General features: G+C 40.7%; 1 protein-coding gene across 12 annotated transcripts in view; it reads left to right on the top strand.

The window, feature by feature from the left end:
- Positions 1 to 10,177: 10,177 nt before the first annotated feature.
- The window catches only part of svilb (supervillin b), a 46,620-nt gene continuing 36,251 nt past the window's right edge, over positions 10,178 to 20,546 (top strand). For 6 of the 12 annotated variants that reach the window (XM_026150605.1, XM_026150607.1, XM_026150606.1 and 3 more), the window contains exons 1-7: positions 10,178 to 10,539; positions 13,104 to 13,167; positions 14,200 to 14,291; positions 14,394 to 14,451; positions 14,544 to 14,692; positions 17,170 to 18,001; positions 19,005 to 19,088. In XM_026150605.1, the coding sequence (XP_026006390.1) occupies positions 10,479 to 10,539; positions 13,104 to 13,167; positions 14,200 to 14,291; positions 14,394 to 14,451; positions 14,544 to 14,692; positions 17,170 to 18,001; positions 19,005 to 19,088 (1,340 nt within the window). In that variant the 5' untranslated portion in view covers positions 10,178 to 10,478. The remainder of the gene's footprint in view (positions 10,540 to 13,103; positions 13,168 to 14,199; positions 14,292 to 14,393; positions 14,452 to 14,543; positions 14,693 to 17,169; positions 18,002 to 19,004; positions 19,089 to 20,546) is intronic. The other 6 variants (XM_026150613.1, XM_026150612.1, XM_026150611.1 and 3 more) reach the window with 3 other exon arrangements.

Raw genomic sequence — 20,546 nt, 5'->3', positions numbered from 1 at the left:
TTTGTCTGTAACTCTCACTTAATCACCAAATAATGCAAACAGCAAGGTTATTCCAAATCTTCATACACTTCCCCATTGTATCAAGGAAAGCATCACTTCTCTTTTGTCTTTTTGTGTACTTGGGATTCTTTGAATGAAACAGTCTGGCTTTGTTCTGCAGACCTCCCTGCCATCCATCTCCAGCTGTCCCTCCATCACAGCTGCCTCAGCCTCTGAGTCAGTCCAGTTCTCAGTAAGTTGCCTACATATCTGTCATTACTGTACACCTGTCAAGCCTGCTTGCCTGTGCTGGATGTGGAATAAGTAAGTCCATTAATGCCACAGTGACAGTTGCCCTCATTTTCTGCCACCCTTCAGCCTGTCCACATAAACTTGTATTCCTGACTGTAAACAGGATTTTTCTGCATGCAAAAAGCTTCCCATGAACACAATTGTAATAAAATTATTTCTTAACCAGTTTTTTTTAATTTTAGGGTCATTTTCTCAACTGGAAAATATGTTTTGGTTTACCAAGGCCACAAAATAACAGACAAATGGATAGATTTCTGTTAGGTAAGTGGTCATTGCCTTTATTGAATGCACATTAATCCTACTTGTGTGTGTATTTAACCCCAAAGATGCATTTTATATAGGAAAAAAATGAGAGTAAAAGTCATGAATGTGTAGATATACCCAAAACAGATGTGTAAGGCAGCAACATTGTTGACTGAAATTACTGAAGTATATTGATTACGCATCTGACTGTTACTCATAGATAAAACTACATAAATGTGGCAAAAAAAAATGACAGAAAAAGGTCAGAACAGAAAAATAACATTTTTCCAATGTGTTGTAAGGAGATAAATTATGAACATAACTACATAAAGTGATTTCTTTATCTTTAATCTTTATTCTGTAAAATGTTTGAATTGGTGACCCGTCCTGCAGTTACAATGCAACACCACAAGATGGAGACAAACAGCAATTAAACACAAAACCGACTGTAACAAGGAGCAAAACCCTAAATTGACCTGCTTCTCTTTCACCACAGTACCCAAAGACACATATCGGTAGCCACAAGTTAATCACCTGGATGTGCTGATCTTTTTTTATATAGAAAATACAGCGTTGGGACTTATTTAATACAGTTTAATGTCCCTGCTGTTATCAAACATCTTAAAAAGCCCATAATTGCTTTACTGCATTTGCGTTTGTATTTTACTGTTTGATTCACTTTGTTTAAAACATGGCAAGGAGTCCTTGTAGTAGCAGATGAAGTTAAAGTAGTGATATGCATTTGGTTTTTTTTTGTCTGTTTTGGACATGAAAACTGCAACTTTTTAAACTGTGTCATACATGTGAGCTTTTGTAAACAGTCGGCTCAAGAGTTCCTGTTTTGAGCATCTCACAGCTGTCCTGTGTAAGCAGTTTGACATGGATCATGTTGATAATCTGTCAAATTTATGTGAAATTCTGCACAATGAGGCTGCATATGTAGTGACAGTTGTGCCCCTCAAGCTCCAGAGATGAATTTAAATGTCCTAACATGAAATGCAGCATCATCCCAGCGTTTGATGCAATCCTAGTTTCTTTGAACAAACTGGTCAGGTGGCTGGTTGAAATGAATGCAAGTGAAACAGTGCGCTGTGTATGACCCTGGTGTCATAGAGCAGGCGTTCCTGCGCAGCCTGGATCACGCAGTGCTGCTGGATTGTAGTTGTAACAGCTGATTCGATCCTCCTGCTCTGGGAGCCCGACGCTGCCTGGCTATTTATGGCAGATGCCCCTCAATTGAGGCTGCTCTCTTCAGCCCATACATGGTAGCTGTGGGATAAGGTTACTGCAACAATTTTGGCCCGCACTCCCTAAACTCTTTGGAAGTAGCGCGGTGTCGCCTCTGACCCTCAGTTTAAACTCTATTAGACCGGTGATACAAACCTGATTTGCAGAATGGACATTTCAGGAACCACCTATCTTCACTTTTGGAATAGTTTGAAGAATCACTAACTATAGGAGTATCCAGACACCTAGCCTGTGTACCTTTTCTCAGCTTCACCCCTCTTTTCCCCTCAGTTCTTTTCCCTCTGTCCTTCACCCATCTCCTGCATACCCCACTCCCTCTCCTTCTTTCTCCCTCTCCCTCCTTCCCTTTCTTTGCTTGGCTGTTCCAGGACTGATTTATTTATCTCAGAACCGCAGAGCTAGAGGGAAAGCACCGGGATATATTTGTCAGCTGCTGAGGTTGGACCTGCTTCACGGTAGATGACTTAGGCTCTCTGTTTGGGTTTACCTGCTCACACCTGCACCTCCTGCCTCCTCAGCATCATTGTGTGGCGGTTTGATATCTCTCCTTCCAGGATAGATGGACTTCACCTGTGAACCACTTTTCTCGATTCCTTTTTATTGGAGCTAACGTGAGTTGCAAGTATGATTTTATCTCTGCTGGTTTAATCTTATGTCTGCTATCCTAAATTCTAAGTCAGCACATCACATATAAACAGATTACATGATTGCAAATTCCTTTATTTTTATGAAACGTCAGTCATTTAGCATAAACATATAGAGGGCAACAATGCTTAAAGATACCGGTAACTTTCTGCTTGTTTGATTAAGTAAACTTGGCATTGTGCGCAATCACCAAATGATGCGCCGTCAAATTGGATGTCATTTTTAAAATGCTGAACAGATATTTGTAGGCGAAATGCTTTGTAATAAGACCTCTTTAGCTCAATGACCATCTGTATAATGTTTCTAAGACTTTGATTTGATTATATTTTTAGAGGAATCTTTATTTATAGTTTCAGAGTGGTACAAAACACTCATAGATGACTGTTACTCCTGTAGGTGGTTGTGTTTGCAGGTTCACTGACTTTAACAACAGTCCTATAGTTTAAATGTTCTCTTTATGATTGGAAGACATCCTTCATTGTCCCTCCTTTTCTGTCATATGCCCATGAATGGAGGCAAACTTTACCTCCAAAACACAAAACTGAACAGTCTTCAGATGGTGTCTAGCTTACATTTTCTTCATAGCCGAGTCTGCTTCTTGTTAGTTTTGCACTTATGTCTCAAGTAACCACATGGGTATTAGCATTCCAAGCCCCAGATTATAGCTGCATGGTGGTATGCAAGTGCAGCTGATCTGATGAGTATGTGCTGGGCCAGTGTGTTGTTCCGGCATCGGCCGGCATCATTTCTCCACAGTTTTGTTTTTATAGCATGTGTGCCTCTGTGAGGGGTGGTGGGGGGAGCATGTGATGCCATACACCAGTTGTTTGGTGCTCTGCACCTGCTGCACTCATCAAAGTGAACAGACAGGTTTACTGGCCGGCCCCAGGCTTGACCCTGTGCCACTGGACTCTGTTCATCCACAAATGAGAATTGAGATTGGCTCAAACCTCCAAGTGTTACGAGCTTATGTGTAGGCATTTACCCAGTTAGCAATACATGCATACATACATACTTTGTTCTGTTTTATTGGATACATGTTTGATCTACTTTGAAGAACAGCAAGGGTTTATAGTGTGTTTCATCTCTAGAAAACAAATATTCAAATTAGAAGATTGATTTGTTTCTTTCAAGGAAGCAAAAATTTCATGTTTCTAAAAAATTATTTTTCTTTTGAACACTGAGTCAAAATAACACACCAGATAAATATTTGTTAACATGCAGATATTATCCGACAGGACATATATCTGCCGATACACTTGCTCTCTGATGTATCCATCGGTGTGTGAATGGTAGATAGAAAGCCATTCTGCATAAGAAGGGCTCGTGTGATTGGGTAAATGAGACATGCTGTATAAAGCGCTGTGAGTGTTCTGGGAGAGTAGGGAAGTGCTATACAAGAATTGCAGGTTGACTGACTTTAACAACAGATTTCCATGCTTTTAAGCATAACTTCTCATAACTTTATCAAAGGGAAAGGATTTCTCTGGTGTGCATTAATCTTAGCTGTAGTCTAGGCTAATTAGAGCCATTTCTACTTCTTTAAAATCCTTTCATCACTCTTCTGCAGCCTGAATGAGAAACTTTCCTGACCCCTGTCTCCTCAGCTCAGCATGATTTGTGATTGTGCTGTCTGCTGTCCGCACTGTGTTAGGCAGCTATCCATTCTGGGTCTTCTAATAGTCTGGCTTTACTCTAATTGTATGATTAATGTTTAGGTTAAGGGTGATAGAAACCTCTGAAGTTGGCCAATGCATGGAAATTAATAAAGGAGTTCTTTAACACAAGATCTCTGTAGATACTCAAGTGCCATGGATAATCTCTGACCGATTTTTAGCATGTGATTATGAGTGAAAAGGGAATTATTGTGCTCCTTTTCAGCTCTGTATTTTTATTCTTGGCCCCTTCTAAAGTAGTTTTGTGTGATTCATAGTTATAAATAATCCTATTTTTATCTCTTATTCGACCCCAGTGCAGTCTCTTGTTTCTTCAACACTCTGAAACAAGCCCTTTCAGCTCCTTTCCCCCTCCATTTAAGATAACTTTCTTCTGATTGGCTGTCATTTGTAAACATAAAGGTTGTACACCATAGAGCTGGGGACTTCAGTGCCAGAACTGTGTGCCTAAGGTGTCCATATTAAGGATATCCTCTCTTACTGATATCGTGTTCTTGCTTCATAATGTTTTACAACTCATAACTGAGGGTTTGTCGCCTTTGTTTTGGTCATTTTATTGTCTGCAATCACGTTGATTATAGTCAGTCTGAATCTCCAGTAGTGTAACATGGGCTTTAATAAGAGCAGTGGCTGATCATGGAGTCTGTCTCAGCTCAGTTGTCTGCTCTTTATTCGGCAAACAGTAGAGAAGCTGCAGAAATGGATCTGCATTAATGCAAAGTACAAAAGTAACTATGCACTGTATCTATTTGAACTGATGTTTCTCCTTTGTCTGCTCATGAGTTGCCTTAAGCTACCTCGTAATGTTGCATAATGTGAAGACAACGGACAATGTACCCCTAAAGAAAGGATAGCCAAATCATTAAGTAATCATTTCTCGCGAGAAATCGTCCTCCTCCTCTGTTACTGATTCTCTCTCGGTCTCCATCTCTGTTTTGTTTTCCTCCCTCTCTACTGCTCTGAGAGTTGATGAACTCTAGTGTCTCTCCTCTGCATCGACCTCTGTGCTCATCAATATCCATATAAGAGCAGAGCGGGCAGATTTCTGTGTTGAGCGTCAGGCAGAGCTGATGCAACTCAGCAGAGAGGAACACAGATGTGAATCTAAAGAGGGAATGCCAGAGTAAATGTTTAAGGAAGGAGGAAGCATGAAAGTTCCAGCAGTGCTCACTCTGCTTCTCATTTGACCTGTGTGTGCATCTTGTACGTGTGTGTACATGTGTCTACATAAGCACATGTATCTCTATGTGATTTAGTGCACAATAGCTAATCAAAAAGGAAGAAATTCTCCTAATAAAGGCAGGCCAACCTTTATTAGGCAGGCCAACCTTTATTAGGCAGGCCAACTTTGAGCATATTGTCTGCTGCTGCTGGAAGTGCAAAGTAGCATGTAGATATAATCAACATTTTTCTGCAATGAAACAAAAGCTTTTTGCTGTTCTACAGTAAGCACCAGATGTGCTGTAATCTTGTTTTTTTACTACTCTGGGAAAAGTTCTGGGAAAAGAAAATGACAGAATTAATTTATTCATGTGGACTAAAACAAGATGTGAGTAGTTAGCGGGAGCAGAGATTCATATGCTGTACAGAGTATTAGAGAACCTGAAAAACAATGCTGAGCAAAGTAACCCATCTGCAGTGTGACATCACAACGACGTTGTGAAGAAACATAGAGGAAAAAAAGAGAGCGTCTTAACGTTTAAATTTAAATGTCTGGTTTAGAAAAGAGTCACACAGGGACCAAGCTGGAGGAGGCTGACTGCTGTTTCTATGTAATTATCTTTTAAATCCAGATTAAAAATAAAATCTTGTGAATAAAAAGTACAGATTTATGAACCATCCATCCATTTTTTTCTCAGGTATTGTTCTTGGGTCACAGGGAAGTTGTAGCCCATTCCAGCTCATATTTGACTAGATGCACCCTGGACATGAAGATAATTTAGTACCAACCATTAACCTAACATATATACTGGTGGACTGTGAGGCAGGGCCAGAGGATTTAATTTAAAAAGAATCAAGTTTGTAACCCTGGATCAGTTTTAGCTGCTGGTTGCTGATAGTTGTTTGTTGTTCATCACTTTTTGGCAAAATTAACTCCAGGGTCAAATCAACCAAAGCAACAGACAGTACACAAGAGAGGTAAGGAAGAGGAGTGGACAGAGACAAATGTCTCATCCCTCAGAGACGAGTGTCAAGGATGAAAGGATAGCAGCAATGGCGAAAGGGAAAGTTTCAATAGTGATAGTGAGACCTGCTACAATGTCTGGTTTGGAGACGGAGGCACAGGCAATATCGGAGCTTGAGAAGGAGAAGAAGGTGGCACAGCTGAAGATAGTAAGAGGGACCAGGAGGGTCAGTGGTAGAAATGAGTATGTCAGAGGGACAGCTCAGGTTCAGTAGTTTGGAGACAAAGTTAGAGAGTGAAGGTTGAGATGGTTTAGACATTGGCAGAGGAGGAAAAGTGGAGACACTAGACAAAAGATGCTGAAGACGGAGCTGCCCGACAGGAGGAAAAGACCAGATTCACGGTTGCAGTGAAGGATGACATGTAGAAGAGGATGCTAAGGGTCAGGTGAGATTGAGGCAGATGATCCACTATGACGACAACAAAATATATAGAGTGTAAAGGAAATTTGGGGAATGATTTCTCTGTTTAGTTAATCAGTGTGTATAATGATTTTTTTATTGTGTCATTATGGTTAATATTTGGAATCATTTAATCATTTTTTTCTTTATAATGTTGACACATAGCAGTTTAAACTCACCAAATGACTTCATGGAAATTATTTTTCTTTAACTCACTAAAGTGGCTGCAGATTGTGATGCAGTGCAGCAGGAATGGTATGCACGGGAATTAAGTGCTTGTTTTTGTGAGTTGAAATATTGTCTTTAACTCGGAATGCAAAAGCACAACGTTGTACTCGACACAAGCCCCCCATAAGTATCATCACAGAAAGTTTTAAGCCCAGTAAAGCTAAGGCTGTCAAAACAGATTCAAACAAACTATCCTATGGTGTTGCTGTCTGTAGGAATACCTCCAAACTTAGCTAAAACTCTTTATATCCAGCTTGGGCTTCTCAGGTCAAGCGTGATTAGCAGAGAGATGCTTTGATGCTGAGTCATGCAGGGATTTGTTAAGTGGTGTTTACATGATGTTCTGGGTGTTGAGTTTTATTGAAGGTTGCATGACAGCGTTTGTACATCCTGTGCTGAAAAGTGATGAAATTGTAGAGCAAAGTTTCACATTGTGTCTTCCACCTAACAGACCGTGAGACCACCAAGTGGTCTGAATGTGCACATCCATCCCTTTAATGTCGCTGACGGCCTGTTAACATCAGAGTTTTGTTGCTATGATTTATTTACAGATAATGTTTTGGCAGGATATCCTAATTTCAAAAGTGAAGTACTTTTTTTAATTTAAAATTTAGATTTGCTGATATTGTGCATTAAGAAAGCTCATTTATTGTACAAATGCACTAAAAATTGTACAAAAATTGCATAAGTGAGATATTTACAGCTGACCTTTTAAATGATATCCTCATATAAAATTAAGGAGACACTTCTTTATTGGGTTACTGTAAATTCTGAATGATAGAAGAGGATTGCAAATCAGATCTTAAACCTGAGCGCTGGTCGTGATGTCTGACACGAGTTCCCATCTTGTCATCAGCTCATCCACCCGTAGTCCATCTTTATTACTTGGAAAGCTTGAAGTATTACATCCCCTGCCACTGTGGTTTACTTCTAAGAAAAGCCTTATGAATGACGTCTGGCAGATTTTGAAATGATAAATTTGTATGCAACCAATGAGACAGAGAATGAGTGAAAGAGGATGTCTTGTGTTTGTTGCTACTGGAAGTGGTGGAGAAACCGATAAGACAAAGTGAAATAAAATGAATGCAATAAAGAGTAGAAGAGAGAGAAAGACATGGAGAATGAGAAGGAGTTGTTGGGAATGAGTGGGAGAGACAAGAGGAGTGTGTGAGGCAGATGCACGGATGGCAAATCTGGGGAAGGAAAAGAAGGAATGGCAAGGAAAACAAGATAGAGCAGCGGGGAGAAGGCGTGGAGATGGTCCCTTGATAAACACAGGCAGGCTGCCTGACGGGGTGACCTCTCTCCGAGGCAGCCACTCACAACACATGTTGCCTTATTAGGGGCGTCTACAGGGTGCAGAGGCAGACTGGAGGAGGTGGGGGTAGTTTGTGTGTGAAAGGGTGAGAAAACGCATCACGCAGAGAAGACGAGTGAGTAAGCAAGTGATTCCAAAACTGTGTAACAAGATTTTGTTTTTAAATCAGGTCACCGATCGTTAAAAACAACTTCATCCTCTGTTATCTACAGGAAACACTACAGGCTGCATACATCCTTGCTCCAGGTGCTCTACACATTGTGATTTTAGGGCTTTTTATGCCTCGTACATTGCATCACATATAAGCATTTATTGTCACAAATAGCAGAGAATGATTGAAACTGTGGCCCACAAACAGCTAAGAAATCTCACATGACTAATTCTGAATTTTGAGGTGTTTTTATTTACCTTGTACTTTTAATGTACTTTGAACTATAAATTTTTTAATTGCCATATATAATTTTAGCAGTAAGCTACGCTACCTAATGTATTTGTGATCCAAACTTTCTGCTGAAAACATTACATATACAAGGGCAAAAACAAGAGTGGGAGAAAATGGATGGATGGATATTTCAGAGTTTAAGTTCTTAAAAACAGAGAGCTTTTCATACATTCTCCCAATATATATTTCCATGTGTTATATCACTAAAGGTGGCCAGCTGTTGCACTGCTGGAGGAGATTATGCCATGACTCTCTGAAATCTCACTGTGACCTCCAGGGTGCTGCGTTGTCCTCACTCGTCTCACTGATGTAATGACTGACAGAAGTGGCTTCTGCCATTTCTTCAATAAAACTGCCTCTGCACCAGCACTATGTGATTATCATATATGCCTGACTCGCTGGCATATTTTTAGCAGCAAACAATGAACATGAAGCAGGTGCTGAAGCAAAAAGCAATGATCTTATAGCACAGTTTTGATGGAGTATGATGAGAAGGAAACCAAATTTAAGGCCATTTCTTATCAGCCACATCCCTGTATATGAAAGCCTTACTGACTTCAGGGTGAAACTGATAGCCTTGCAACTAGAGTGAATCATTGCTTTGGGAATACACTGAATTTTATTTTCTTGTAAACTGTAATACTAAACTAAAATACTAATAAATAATAAATACTAAAATGACTAAAAGTTTCACAGCCACACTGCAGGTGATCTGGGTCACTTTGGTATGTGGTACTGAATCTGATACATCTGATGTTTTAGAAAGCGACTGCTGTTTGAACGGTCATGTCGCTTTAAATCCGTCTTTTACGTCACTGACACAAGACAGACACCAATTATCAGCGCCGGAGAAGATTCCTGGCCATCCCGTGTAGATGTTAGTGAAACTGTTGGGAAGACAAAGTTGGAGAAATGTGAACATTTTATGTGTACTGTATAATCTGCAGATTCTGACAGACATTTCCAACTATCCTTTGAAGCACCGCTCCTCTCTAAAACAGCAATAAGGATAATTATTAGGCCATATATAAATAACAAAATAACTCTATAACTTAAAACAGAGCGCGTTGTGTGTGACGTCTTCTTTTGCGCATGCGGGCCGCTTTGAGGGGTCACACAAGAGCACGTTTGCTGTCGCATTTTATTTGTAGTGTGAACAAGCAGACAAAAAATCGAATTTGATCAAAAAATCAGAACTGAGCATTAAGACCTGCAGTGTGAATGTAGCCTAAGAGCCTAATCATAATATTAATGCAGTGTTTGGCTTCAGTTTATAGAAGTTTGATGGCACTTGGCAATGTTGGCTGAAGCATGCCCTTACTATGCCAGTGTTAAGCTACCATCTGACTTCCAGTAGTCCTGGGCCCCACACCACCACCTGCAGTCCTCCTGGCATCCTCCTCCAATCCTGTTCCAGAGTTTTCATCATCAAGGCTAATTTCTGCCTGTAATCTGATTAGGGTTCTGAGCTGCTTTAGCACCCTGCTGTGCTGTCTCTCCCTCTTTCTCTCGGCTCGCTTGCGTGCACGAACACACACCGACATACACACCGGCATTGCACGACTGCCAGTCTGTCCAGGCTGTAGCTTGCTTTGTGGCCAGTCACTCTGCTCTGCGTGTCCGTGTGTGTATATATGTGTGTGCGTGCGAGGTCGTGTCACCACCTCCATCCCTCCTTTTCGGCTTGCTGGTAGCAACCTTCATCTTCACTGCTGCCACTCCTGCTGTCCACCACCGTTACCACCACTGTGACCAGAGGGGAGTATAGGCGTAGGCTATCCTTCTGTTCTTCTCCCTAAACATGTTTCGAAACCCATGGATCTCTAGTTACCATGTGAACCATGTGCAGCCCTCTGGCACAGGTAAGGCCTGTTGAAGAGGAAGAGGCTTTAGGAAGACTTTCTTAACCCACTTGAATACCTTTAACTGTCTAGATTAGCTTGGAAGATCCATGCAATTTAGCTCTTAGCTAAGAAAAGTGACAGAGATTGATAGATGAGGTGATTCACCTTGAGACTTCTTATTGGTTGGATCAAACAGTTGTGATATGAGATTTAAACTATGCAAAATTTTTTAAATTAAGATTATGATACTAAAAAGTGTGGTTTAGCTACTCTCATTTAGCACTTTATATTTCAACAGGTAGATGCTCCTGTGGATGCCTTATCTTGTAAATGCACTCTTCATGAAACGCTTTGTAAAAACATCACAAGGTGTATGATGGGAAGACACTGTGTGGAAAGCAAAGCCCTAGTTCACTCAGGGAGTCTATTTTGCACCTCTGAATATTTATAGAAAATCCCTCTCCTCTCCACGCTCACTTTAGGACCGTCAGCAGCCTAAGCCGCTCTCTGGCAGTGCCAGCTTTGATGCTTGTGCTGCTTGTTTTGTTGACAACCTGCAGGCGTTTCCAAGGAAAGACAAGCTGACATCTGTACAAGGGGCTTTCCACCAGAGGAAGTATGTTAGTGAAATCACAGACTGACAGATACATGCAGCTCTACGAATTCCCACAGGCTGTGAAAACGCTGAATGTTTGTGGATTTGAGAACAGATTATGCCAAAGGTTATGGCATTTATTGATCGCACATGTGAAAATACAGAAGTACAGAGTACAGAAGTAGTCATGGACAGCTTTTCAGCAATCTGTGTTTTGTAAACAGAGAAGAGCATAAATTATAAAATGAAGGAGTCTAACAGATTTTGATTTCTCTGAAGTCACCTACATATTACCGAGAAACCCTTAAACTTGATACTTGTCAGGATTTTGCCTTCTCCAGAACCACATCTTTACACATCCACGCTTCCTTCTTACCCTGCAAAACAAAAGTTGCACAGCATTGCCACACAGTCACTCGGGGGCCAAAATAAGATGTTATGGAGGCGTCTGGAGCAGTAATGTGATCGGTCCCCTATACTGGGATACAACTTTACAACAGGCTGCTGTTGCTGTGACATGTGAGCGAGAAGGTCAGATATCAGTTGGGAACTGGATGTGAACTCAGAGTTTTCTTTTTTTGAAGTGAGCTCATTGTGGGGTTGGAAATTTCCTGTGAGAAATGAACCAAGTGTTTAGTTTGAGAAGAGCACAGCAGCAACTCTTGGTCAATCGCTCTATAATATCAACCTATTTTATATCGGTCTTGTGTTTTCCCATCAAAATAATCCTGTGAATTATTTCAAAATGTCTTTGTCTGTCTGTTCCCAGCTTGGTAGGTGTTTTGTCCAAAGCTGGACATGGTTTCATTTAATATTGATTAAGTTATTTATTGATTGATTTTTGTTTCCTGCATTAAATGTCATTGTTTACTTTAACTTAAATTCTTGTGCCCATGTAAATAGATTTTCTAATGTTGGTAAAAGGTTGTTGTTTCCTCATAAAAAATTAGATTGTGAATGGGTTGAAGTTTTGATTTTCCTCATCTTTAAATGTCAAAAGAAAAAGAATATAAGGCTATATGTCTTGTACTGATTGTTGGATTGGTAGGTGTTATAGTACACTATAAAAAAAAACTCCACCAAGCAACACTGGTGGATATGTATGTTGTTTGAAGTACTTTGAAATCAAATATGGATAAGGACCGAGCAATTCAGTCGTGGATTTATACAAGTTTCAAACACAAAAACACATATTTAAAGTGCAGCTAGACAGGATTTAACACCTCTGGAAAGTGATCGAAGCAACAAGGCTTTTCCATTCTTTCTTGATTGTCTCTAAGCAGTACAATTATAGCATAGTTATACCATGTATGCTACAACCATGCTACCAGAATTGTATGCTTGTAAATACAATAGAGCAAAGATTGTGCCATTCTTTTGTTTTATTGTAAAGTTGTAGTTGTTTTTTTAACATTTAGATGTAATTTTAAAGTTCAAAATAGCTCAGCTGTTCAGAAGGTTTTAAAAAACTTTCTTTATGATGCATATTGAGCTGTTTCTTGTTCCTTTTCTTAAATTTTGTTTCAGGTTTTGTCTTTGATTAGTGGATAAAGAACTCTGTAATACATTATAGTGAAACATACGGTTTATTTACGGGGCGACCGTGGCTCAGGGGGTTGGGAATCGCATCTGTAACCGGAAGGTCGCCGGTTCGATCCCTGGGCTCTCTGTCCTGGTCGTTGTGTCCTTGGGCAAGACACCTTACCTTGCTTGCCTACTGGTGTTGGCCAGAGGGGCCGATGGTGCGATATGGCAGCCTCGCTTCTGTCAGTCTGCCCCAGGGCAGCTGTGGCTACAACCGTAGCTGCGTCCACCAGTGTGTGAATGAATAGTGGCATTGTAAAGTGCTTTGGGTGCCTTGAAAAGCACTATATAAATCCAATCCATTATTATTATTTTGATACAGATGCTTCGGTACTTGCAATGCCAACATATATATGTATATATTTATTATTCAAGTTTAACTGTGTCTTGTTTCTCTTCTCAGGATTTGGATCTAAAGCGTCTACCAAACTTTGTACCTCCACCTCGCTGCCAACAGACACCTTAAGGTCAGTAAAGAATAAACTCTCTTTATGTGAAATCACGATGGGATACCAATATTAAAACAATTTAAAAATGGGTTTATAGCAGGTGGATTTATTTATATAGCTACCTATAATGTAAACTACTTAAAGTAAATGATATGCAGCATTTACTGTTATTTTATGTTTTGTTATCTAGGGACGCATTGAACCGATCTATATGATTTACTTACTCGAGTGCTTTAGCTTATCATGCTTAGTAACCATTAAAAGCTGAGATGCCTGGACCAGCTTATGCTAAGAAACCTTTTAGTTCACATGGAATTAGAGCTATAATACCTCCTTCAGGACCACACTGCACCAAGCTCCGTTTTGCATTAGTTTACAGGACAGCGTTAGTGCTCTGGGGCTACAAGCTAAATAGCTTCACTTCTATATAAATTATAAGACAAAATTAAAGGTATCTGGTCCTAAAAATGAAGAGTAGCACCCTAAAATCTTATTTAAAATTTGACAAGAGCAGCTCAATGAGATTTAATTCTGGATATGTAAGCATGAACAATGTAGTTCAGTTTTAGCTTTATGTTTACTCTTACATCATGTTAGCTCAGCATCACTTCCAGAACTTTAACGCACACAACTGATGTTAAGATTTATGTTTAAGTGATGAATAAAATAGTTGGAGAAGCTACTGGATACAAAAGAAGGGTGAGATTAATTATCCTGGCTTGTGTGATCTGTTCATGCTGCCAAATAAAATCATTAAGAGAAGACCTTAATTGGCGGTTTCTAATTAAGGAATTGATGACCTCTTTCTTAAGTTGGATCTTAATAGAAGCTACACCAGCTGAGCTTCAGCGTTACAGCTTTTACCTCTTTAGGACAGGTCAGCTGAGGAAGAGTTGTTGTGAGGGCTAAAGAGGAATTTAGTTGGCTATCTGAGGTTTAGAGCATCATTCGTTTTCTTTGGGTTGACTTTAGACTTCCTGATTAAAAGAATAGAAGTTTATTGCATCATAAGTTTCATATTGGTTTGTGTCTTCTTCTCTTCTTTTTCAGTTTTCAGAGTGACTTCTCCTTGAATGACAAGACCGCTTTGGTCAAGAGTGTTTCAGATACAGATGCCAAACTTCTGGTTGTCCTCCCCAAAGGTGGGCTTCACTTCTAAACACTTACAAAAAATAACACAGAATAAATTAATGTTTAGTTAGTCATGCCATTTCTTTAACTCAAATTTCTGGTCCTACTTTTAGTTTCAGAGTTGAAGAAATATTTTGAGGGAGCGGTCAGAAAGGATTTGGGAATGAACAGGTATTTTCAAGAACGACAACGTATTTTGATGTAAACATGTCAAAGATTTCCTTCACTTCTAACCTGCACCTGCTGTATGTTGTCTCCAACAGGAAGGAGAGGATAGCCCGGCGCCTGGAGGGCATTGAAAGTGATGCACCACCTGCACTGGTGCCTGGTGGATTGGTCGCCAACAGGATGCTTGAGGAGGATCCCCCACGATACACCCGTGCCTCAGACCCCTGTGAGCCTTGCGTGATGGGTAAGCATGGGATGATGCATTGCTGGACTGTGCTGCTTTAATTGGACTACTGAAATATGTCTCAACAATTGAAGAGGACCTCATTTCTAACTCTATATATGCTTTAATAGACTCTGTTAGAGTAGGTTGGCATAGTTGGGTTTTTGTGCAGACCCACAGCTCATTGTCTGTCTGAAACAAGGGGAAACCTCCCTCTTTAAGACATCCTATCCTCAGGTTAACAGATTTTTTTATGCAAGGTGCATCAGCATGCACAGATCAGATGGAAAGTACAGGAAGTCAGCCTCAGGAACAACATAGGGAATCCTGTCAGCTTTTAAAATACAAAAACTCAACATGACACTTCTGAAACAATTTGGAGCTTTTGAAATAATGGAATGAAACCACATTGGAGATGCAATGTCAGTGTGTGTATTCCCAGAATTGGTGTTATCTCAACATACCTTTGAGCAATCAAGCACCCCTGAAACTGCTTGTAATTGCATGTTGCCACAGTTTGCAAGATGGGAAGTAAAAAAGTGATACGAATGTCTGAGAATGTTCTGTTTCACCACATCAGAAAAATGTCACCCTTGTGTAAACTGCATCTGTGTTTTTTACAAAATGTATTTTGTACAATCATGTGAAAAGGAACGTTTTCTCAGGACTACACAATCACTCTATGATTCAGCAGTAGTAGTTTTCTGTATGACTTTATCAGTCTCTCACATAACTGTCGAGGAGTTTTGGCCAACTGCTCTTTACAGCATTGATTCAGCTCATTGAGGTTTGTGGGCATCTGTTTATGGACAGCTCTCTTGAGGTCCCACCAAAGCATTTCAATCAGGTTGAGGTCTGGACTTTGACTGGGCCGCCGTAACACCTTGACCATTTTTGTTTTCAGCTACTCTAAGCTGTTGTAGATTTACTTCTGTGCTTGGGATCATTGTCCTGTTCCATGACACAATTTTGGCCAAGCTTTAGCTGTCAGACTAATGGGCTCTTTGACACTACAATACATTGGTAAACTTTTGGTGAACTGAATTATGGTCGACTGCCCAGACCCTGTAGCAAAACAAACCCAAATCATCAACCCTCAACCATCCTGTTTGACAGTTGGTCGGAAGTGTTTATTTTGTTATACATCTCTTGTTTTTCTTCAAACATGGTGCTGCACGTTCTGGCCAAACTTCGCTTTGGTCTTGTCCGTCCAAAGAGCATTGTTCCAGAAGTCTTGTGGTTTGTTCAGATGCAGCATAACAAACTTATGCCATGCTCATGTTCTTCTTAGAGAAATTGGGCTTTCTCCTGGCAGTGCTTCCAAATAAGCCATACCATGCTAACTGAGGCCTGTAGACTTTAAGATGAAAGCTGGAAAGAAAGCTGGAAAACCTGTCAAAATACAGGTAAACGTCCAAAATGTATGCCATCCTTCCCAAAAAGTTGAATCTGTTTATCTGGAGGTCGCGTTTTCAGTGGGAGAAACGTTTCATCACTCATCCAAGTGACTTCTTCAGTCTCAGCTGCCTGCTAGTTTCCCCAACCTTATAAAGCACAATTGCACAATGACTGGAAGTAGCCCACTGAATGAACAATGGGCTGTGAGGTCAGTTCCTTGATCATTAATATGCAAATTCTCATGACCATTGATCAACAACCACTGATCAAAGCCTGCGGATCAATGGCCATGAGTATTTCACAGAGAGTTGGGGAATGGCGGCAATCACAGCAAGATGGTGACAGATGTACCCTTAGGCCCCCTCCTCGATTCAGCGATGGTCTTTCCCTTTTTACATAATTAGCCTCCTTGACTCCCCGCTCAAACCTGTAGACTGCGGAGTCCTGACCTGAGGAGTTAGCTCTTCTGTGTTGTGCCATCCGTTTCACCAGAGGTTGTTTGGTTTCCCCGATGTATAAGTCCTGGCAATCCTCTTGGCACTTAACAGCGTACACTACATTACTCTGTTTGTCGGGGGACCCGATCCTTGGGGCAGACCAATTTTTGGCGCCGCGTGTTTTAGGGTTTAAAAGCCACGGAGATGCGGTTTTTACAAAAAATGCGTCTCAACTGTTCCAATACTCCTGAGACATATGGGATCACTAAGGGTTTTCGCTTATCCTTCACATTTTCCAAAGCCATTCAGCAGACTGGATTGGGGTCTTTGCCAGGATGATTCTGGCCTGGGATTATGTCATTGTGTTATCACACTCAGTTAATAAAATGCATTTGATTAGCAGCACCTGGCATCTACTTTTCCCCTTAATTCTTAAAGAAGTGTTAGGGATATGCTAGTTTTTCACAGGCCTGAATTGAGTTCTGTGAAGAATGTTCTTTTTCACATGAATCTAAACTTGATCTCTTGAGCATTGTTCTGCTGTAAGTGTGACTCAACTTCAACATTTTCAGTTTACAAACGTGTGACATGATTTTGGTATCATTTTTAGTTCTCCAGGGTTATTGCTGATAATTAATGAAGTATTTTTACTATTTACCACAGTGAAACGCTACAGCCGAGAGGAGACGGTGGCTCCACAGAAGCAGGTGTCATCTCCTGACAGGTCACCTCAGGTCAAAGGTGGTGCTGGCAGCAGCCGCCCAGAGCCAGTGTTGGTTTATGTTGACCCAGTAACACTATCCACCTCTTCTACACCCACATCTGGCCCCACAGAATCCACAAACCTCAGTTCTAAGGCTGAGCGCATCGCCCGCTACAAAGCTGAGCGCCGGCGCCAGCTCTCAGAGCGTTATGGCATCCTCCTGGATCAGGAAGCGGACAGCGATTATATACCACGCTACCGTTCCAGGCGTGATCCAGACTCCGCTGACAGACAAACTACTGCCAGGCGAGACAGGGACAGACCAGAAGTAGAGACAGAAGGACGCGACCCTAGGGTGCCGTACCGCTCTGGAGTGGGCAGGGTTTCCATGAGGACTCACCCAGATCCTGCGCCTGTTAGCACATCAAGCTCCTCCGAGTCAAACCAAGCCCCTCCCCCCTCTCAAGAAAGACCAAGCCGATTTTCAGAACGGGAAAGAGTGATGAATATGGAGAACCATCGGCGTGGTGGAGCTCAGGAGCGCTCAGTCTCTTCTAGAACAAGGACTCAGGAACAGCATCCAGCCCAGCCCCAACAACAACAGCAACCCCACCAGCAAGATGCTGCCCAGCAGGAGCCAAGTCCAGCCACCACCCGGGACTACAGCATTGCAGCAGTGCCCAGCTCCCCTCGCACTGCCCGCCGGGCATCCCTGCCCTCCACTCGCTACGGCATCTCACCTGGGGATTTATTCATTGAGCAGCAGGCCCAGAGCATCCTAAACAGGCAGGGGTAAGATGACAAAATAAAACAAATTGCATGCAGTCAGGTTAAACTTTGTTATCTTTTACACTAATACCAAAATACAGCACAAGTATATGTTAATATAACTCCAAAAAATTAGATTAGAATAATAAAATACTGCATAAATACTAACACCCCACATAAATTATTGTTAGCTAAACTTCTGTTATTGTATTCCTACTTTAGCATAACATTATTGATTCTCCTATTTTGTTGTGTGGTTTTACTCCATGCACCTGCAAATACTTTAAGATTTTACTGCTGTCAGTAGTGCATCAGTGATCATACCATAACATTTCTGATGCTTCTTTTTCAGTTAATATTTCTTAATAATCCTTTTCATATGCTAATTTTTAATTACTTTTTCATCATTACAAATTCAAATTATTATAAAATATTTATTTGCAATCTTGTTAGAATTTGGTGTTTGTAAAAAAAAAGCTTGAAAGAAGTATTTTATCTTTTCAAAATCTATAACCTGGAGTTTGTGGCTCCCATTATCTGCTGAGCTTCTTAGCTTGTGGCTTTTACCACTGTGTCAGTGCTAGGATCTTTCTGGACTGTGGGCCCAGCTCAGTCACACTTGGCCTGCTCCAGTTTCACATAGAAAGAGGCTCTGGGGAGCTCATCAAGGAAAGGTTGTACGTGAGAGGGATGATTACAGGGCTGGATTTTGCTTGCCTTTAGAGGCGAACCTCACTTAACAGCAGCCTGGTTCATTAAGCAAAGAGTTTGTCAGTTTCTATTATAAACCTGAAGACGCCACCACAAAAGGAACGAGATGCTTAATGGATGTGAACGAATTCAGGGTGATGACACTGTGGCAAATCTTATATGAAGCCTATAAATAATGTTCTTACTTATTAAACTTGACTCTTGTTGTAGTTGTAGTTGTCGCACAGTCCAGCTGCTTAGTGCACATTTGGTCTCTAAGAACTTGAGCAGAAGTTTCTCTCAGGGTTTGATACTGATGCATGAAATCATCCTGTAGCCTGGCCGCCCTGTCAAAGAGCGACTGGTCTCTCAACACAGACTCAGAGAGTGATGCTCAGACAGACTTCACCTGGCCCTCAAGGTACAGTCCACTTGGGATGCCGTTAGCGTCAAACCCCACCAATTGCCCACTGTCCACTGGGTACATATGGTTTTATAACACAGCACTGAGGCACTAAATAAAGTCCAGGTTATGATTGCTCATGTGATATTTTCAGGTAAAAACCAGGCTGTGCTTTTCTTTTAATGCAGTCCTTTTCTGGGAATAATGGTGTGCAGAAGGAGTTTGAAATGTCTTAAGTGCAATTTTCCTAAAAGCCTTGAATAAAGCCTTGAACAATTTTGAAACCTGCTTACTTATATAATATAATACTCCTGACAATACTGTGACAAGTAAATGTAATAACATAATAAACTTGAAAGAAAAATGTTTCCAGTGGACAGTCAGCTAAATCTTTTCCATACATCAAAAGCATAACTATTCACAATTATTTTTAATTCATTAATAATTCCCACTATAATTGACATCATAGTCTCTCATTTAACAGTTGTTTGGTGTTCTGAGGGTTTTTCCTTTTTCAACTGACAAACTTTAATTTCTAACATTTTTTAATTCAAAGATTTACCTAAAACCGCATCTCACACGATCAGTTTGAAATTTTCAGTTTGAAATAGGCACTAGATTTTGGCGAGCAGTTGATAAGTGTTAGTGAAACGGAGTTGATGGGGTGACAACATTTGAAAGCTCCAGACCCTGACCTGAGTCGGCCGCAGACCTACTGACTTGGCACTTGTCAGCAAGGCTGTACTCACATGCCCCCTCCTCAGGTTCTGGCCTGTTAGCATCTATGAAACTATATCTCAGTCTTACACTGAATCACTTACTTATAATGTTGTGGAATAAGGAGCTTACATTAATGATTTTAAAATGTTCTAAAATGGTTTTGTGAGGTAAACTGGTAGAAAACTGAAGTTTTATCTGAGTTTTGCTGTTAAAAAAGTGTGAAGACTTTGGCTATATGTGGATTTCTGGAGAGGACAGTGGCATAGATAAGAAATACAGCCAGTTTGCAAATAGCTGGTGAAATGATGAACACTAAAATTCTCAAATGAACACTCGAATGAATAAGTGAAATTAACAAGGTGTGGTATGACTTAGTCAGACCTTTCACCAGACTATTATGCATCACAGCACATCACAGCAACATCAAAAATAATGGTGCTTATTTGTAAAGTTTATTGGTTCTTTTAGGGCGCTTATTTTAATCACTTTTTCTTGAATGCACCCAAATGACTGTGACTTCTGTTTGTCCTTGTCAGCTGCTTATTCTAGCTGGTATTAGAGTACAAGAGGGACTCTTTTAGGTCTTTCATGCCATGTCAGATAAAGCAGAGGCACATCAATTATGTGTGGCTTAGTGGTGTACAATGAGATTAGTGCAACCTTTAGCTACCAAGGGTTATAAAGTTGTAGATAAAAATAGTTTGACTGACTTTTTTGGCATCGGAGAGAGAGAGGGACACTTGGATTCAAATTTAA

The sequence above is a fragment of the Astatotilapia calliptera genome, chromosome 18 (assembly GCF_900246225.1).
Source record: "Astatotilapia calliptera chromosome 18, fAstCal1.2, whole genome shotgun sequence".
NCBI classification, from domain to species: Eukaryota; Metazoa; Chordata; class Actinopteri; order Cichliformes; family Cichlidae; genus Astatotilapia; species Astatotilapia calliptera.
Note: the sequence above shows the minus strand (reverse complement) of the source record. Positions and strands in the feature narration are given on the sequence as shown.